A 4,543-nucleotide genomic window follows, 5' to 3' on the forward strand; every position below is an offset into this window, starting at 1 on the left:
CAACAAGCCAGTTTTAAGGAGGTGGGGTTGTTTGTAATTCACTTTCCCCAGAAAAATATGAAATTCCGCCTTTTCTTACAGGGAACGTATGCTAAATAGCAATGCTCTCCTATTCTTCCTTCTTACAGAACAGAACCTACAGTGAGTGTACACAGGATCTCTCTTTTGACTCTATCCAAACAGTAACACTTGGCGCACCTAGTCAAGTAGCATCTTCACTATCTACAGTACCGGTGTCATTAACAAGAGAGATACAAACAGGCATTAATTGCATAATACAAATGAGTGAGCACAAAGCAGACTGGAATAGATAGGTAAAAGAGTTGATGTTCCAACTCTCTAGCAGATTTCAAGCAATTGAGTCAGCAGTCCATCCTGTGCAGAGAGCTTTTTTTTTTTAATCACTTTTTCAGTCTATTTGAAGTAGCAGTTCTGGTCTCATAGAAACTATTCACGTAGCTTGCCTTAAGGTGGAAATTCTTAAAGACAAACAGCTTCCTTTCTGCTAAAATAACATGACTCCCCAGGATTTCCCAGTACTATATGCAGTGAAGTTACACCTTGTTGTAGCTTGTGCAAAAGTGGTAGAGCACAACTGTCTGTAATAGCATTCTTGTAGAAAAGCCAAAGGGTGGGGAAGACAGGGTATTTCCCTCCATTGCCTCAGCTCAGGCTTTAATTACTTGCTTATGCATCATCTGATAGTCTCTGAAGGCTCCCTAAACAGCTTTCAGGTGGTTTTGAAGGCAGGTGTTGGCAAGAATAGGCCCTATTTCAGATTAAATTGCTTGCCTCCCTAGCTGTTTGCATGATCAACAGTAAGCAGTTCATTACATTAATGTGTAAGTATTGGGGCACACCTTAGGAGAAACTTCGTGACAAACTATCTTTGTAAGAAACACATGCTGCCATCACAGAAACAGTTGAAGAAACAAAGAATTTAGTCTATTTTGCCATTTGCTAGTGCCTGCAATGAATTCCACTGTCTTCTCAGGAATAAGATGAGACACCTGGCAGTAACTATGCATGACAAACCTGAATTGATATGGAAAGAAATATCACCTGTCACAGTATCCCGTTCGCTCATCACCATGCTTCTGTGCCACATTGCAGCAGCTAAACTAAGCAGGGATCTAACCCAGAAAAAAACTTATCCAGATTTCCTTCTTTCCCTTCCACCAAAAGAAGCACATAAATAAAAATTGGCTGCACCAGCTAAACATAAACAAGCATAGATACACGAAGGAATGAACACAAGGAGGAAAGGTAAGACTTGTCTCAGCTGCAGCTTCAGTCATGTATGGCAACTTACAGTAAAAACATTTTAGGTCTTCATCATTAGGATTTTTGGTGGTGCTTTTAGAAGGACTTTAATTGTAGGAAGAGGCAATATCACTTAGAAAAATAACTTTATTTTTGCATACTCAGTGTTAAAAGAATCTGGAATATAAGTTGAGCTTGACAGAGAGCAGAAACCTGCAGTTCCATCAGTGACATTTAGATACTGCTGCAGTTCTTTTAAGTTTTTGAGAAACGAGTCATTTTGGATCTAAAAGCAAGACTCCTGATACAGTAAGAAGTGTAAAATTACAAGTCTAACTCTCATCAGGCACAAAACTGAAATTTCCCTGAGAAGATGTAATCACAAACTAGTGTTTAAACTTTATATCACATTATCAGGGGGGTTTAAGAGTACAAAATCAAGATTTGGCTACAAAAATTTAAACACGAGTCCTTAATACTCCATGCTGAAGATGAAATTTTCAGGAGGATTAAAAAAATACATATAACAGAACTACAGCAATGAGATTTAAGTTAAATGTTGACAGCTGGCTTTGGTATATTCCCTTTTGTATAGTTTTCAGATCAATTCTAATGTTATTTTCCTGAGATGTTTCAGTACTCAGTACAAAGTCGGTGCAGTCCAGCTGCTTTTTTCTTTATCCCCAATTCACCTTTCCCTTCCAGCTACCATTACGTTCATGGGAAAAAAATTAGGAATAACCATGAACAACATGCAGTTTCCAAGCCTTAAAACAAGTATTTTAGCCAAACCGTTACAATTTATTACACCTCTCAGATAATAAACATTCCAGATAGTTGGCCCTCCAAAAATTTGTGTCTTCAATCTTGTACCCAAAGTTCCAAGCCTTACTGTGCAACACAAGGCATCCCCATCTTCACTTGAAATATGTCTTCTCTCCCCCTTGTCCATGGACAAGGCAGGGAGGGCGTCATCACCACCGTACCAACATGGTGAGAACCGTTATACCCATCACCCACATCACCAACATCAGTGTTACATCTTAAAGTACATAGCTGTATACTATATGTACCCATGTTTCGTAAAAGGAGCATGCAGTATTTCAGTTCTTTTGCAGATACAAAGCTTTGTGTCGCAAATGCTCTTCCAAACATTTCACTGCAAAAGGGTCAACATCAGTGTCAAACTTATTGGCAAAGAAGTGGTGGTTTCGTAGCATCCAGTTCAAGTCTCCTACCCCAAAAACACAGACAGAGCGAACGTGAACTCCACTGCATGGTGGGTAGGGTGCACCTTTGGATATGTCACCTTCAAAGTACTGCCACTTGACAAACCTGGCCAGTGCATTCATGTCAGAAACATCATACTTGACACTAGAAGAAACTGCACCCGGGACTTCAGGGATTCTCTGAATTGTTGCCCACAGGTACTCATCTGGGCTGTAAGTGTCTTTTGCCCACTCAATGAACTTAAGTATTTTGTTGCTTTCTAATACGTATTCTACAAATCTTCTGCTAACTACAAAATAGGCACTACCAGAAAAAATTGGAGTACTGAGAGGTGGTAGTTCTTTGTCTATGCCTGTGTTCTTTATTTTACCATCAATAATCTCATGGTGTTTTTTCCACCTTACTTCTTTATAAACAGGCATTTTTTCTGTTTCCAAGCTATTTTCACCTTTAAGGGCTTTTAATTTCTCTACTATTTCCTGGTTGGTCTTTATAGGAAAGTCCATGCCACAGAGGTTGATTAGGTATTTCCAGTTTGAACTTCTTCTGTAGAGATCTTTCATGCAGTTAATGTCTGCCTGCACCCTGCTCCATGAAGCATATACAACACTCTCTAACTGGCTGGAAATAAAGACATTATCAAAACATGAGACTATTCCCTTCACAGCAGTAAAAAAAGATTCTGGAGACTTTTTGTCAACATGAATGCAGTAAAAATTCTGAGGGGCATAGATTGATCTTAGAAGTCGATCAAGCATCTCAATTTTGTGATAAACCACTATTGAGTAAGCAATTGGAAATTCCGCTTCTTCATTGCTGAGAGGTTCCATAATGTATTTCCTAGTCTTGGTGAAGGAGGCACAGTCTGCTGTCATGTTAATGTAATCATTTATTGTTAGTCTGGGGCGTTTCTTAAATGACACTAACAATGTCTCGAGCTTTACCTTTTGAATTTCTTCTATATCTCCCTCTATGATCTTGGTGCAGTTAACATTACCAATAGGATCTTCTTTTGTCAGCTCTAGATGTCTCCGATTTAAGAAGTCTTGTTTCTGGTTAACTTTTAAAACCGAAATGATTACTAAAATAAGAGTTAGACCCAAGAAAAGCCTGAAGCGTGAGTTGTGGCAAAACCGTAATTTCCTCTTCAGCATTTCAAATACCAGGTAGCTTTGCAGGGCTAAAAAAAATGCCCTCCACTCTGCTCATATCAGCTTCAACAACTTCAGAAAAAACAGTTTGTGTTTCTCAAGAATTTGGTGAGCTTTTCAGGGAATTGGAAGGAAAAATCCTAAAATAAAGGAAATATGACTGTCATTCAAAGACCAAAATGTTTCTTTAAAAAAAAATAGTTAGTAATTACATTGTTATTTAGTGACAGTAAAACAGTGAATAGTTCAGCCAAAAATTTTCTGTTGGAAGTTAGAAATTAATGAATAAAATTAGTTTATTTTTCTAGAAAAAAATTGGGAGAGGTAGATAGTTTTCGTGATACACTATTTCTGTAGTACTAAGACTAGAAGTAGCCAGACTTCAGTAAGAAAACAGAGCTGATTCAGCTGCACCTTACAAAATTAAAACCAGTAAGTCACACACATTACTGAGAAGCAAGTATTTGATATTAATTCACACTTCAGAGTTTGACAAGAATGTTTTATACTCACTTCAGTAGTGACATAGATTTCATCATAACTTACCACTCACTTCCTGAATGCTAGTTGTGCTTTGTCTTCTCACTAGGAAAGAAGCCCCTGAAGGCTTTCAAGACTTTTGTGTGAGATACAGACTCTTCAACATCCTGCAGATGAGCTTAGAAATACCATCAGGAAACAGCTGATGAGAAGGGGAGAAAGAAATTAGTATAGCATAGCTCCTCAATGTTCTGAGAACAGCTGTGACTGAATTGCTGAAGCACCTTTTTAAGATAAAAGGCAATACTTATGGCCTACCTTTAAAGCTGATTTGTGTTAAGCCACTACAAATGCACAAATCTAAGAGCACAGCAGTGTTGTGTTACCATTGTTTAAATGTATTTGGTTTTATGATTCAG

At 38.1% G+C, this 4,543-nt stretch overlaps 1 protein-coding gene across 1 annotated transcript; it reads right to left on the bottom strand.

Moving 5' to 3' along the window:
• Positions 1-2,366: 2,366 nt before the first annotated feature.
• On the bottom strand, positions 2,367-4,273 carry GCNT1 (glucosaminyl (N-acetyl) transferase 1; the record flags this gene model as incomplete). Its single annotated transcript, XM_082498116.1, has 2 exons — positions 4,191-4,273; positions 2,367-3,784 (listed from the first exon to the last, which is right to left on the bottom strand). The coding sequence occupies exon 2, from the start codon at positions 3,645-3,647 to the stop codon at positions 2,367-2,369; it is 1,281 nt and encodes a 426-aa protein (XP_082354242.1). The 5' UTR covers positions 3,648-3,784; positions 4,191-4,273.
• Positions 4,274-4,543: the final 270 nt, after the last annotated feature.

The sequence above is a fragment of the Vanellus vanellus genome (genome assembly GCF_965231255.1).
Source record: "Vanellus vanellus genome assembly, chromosome: Z".
NCBI lineage: Eukaryota > Metazoa > Chordata > Aves > Charadriiformes > Charadriidae > Vanellus > Vanellus vanellus.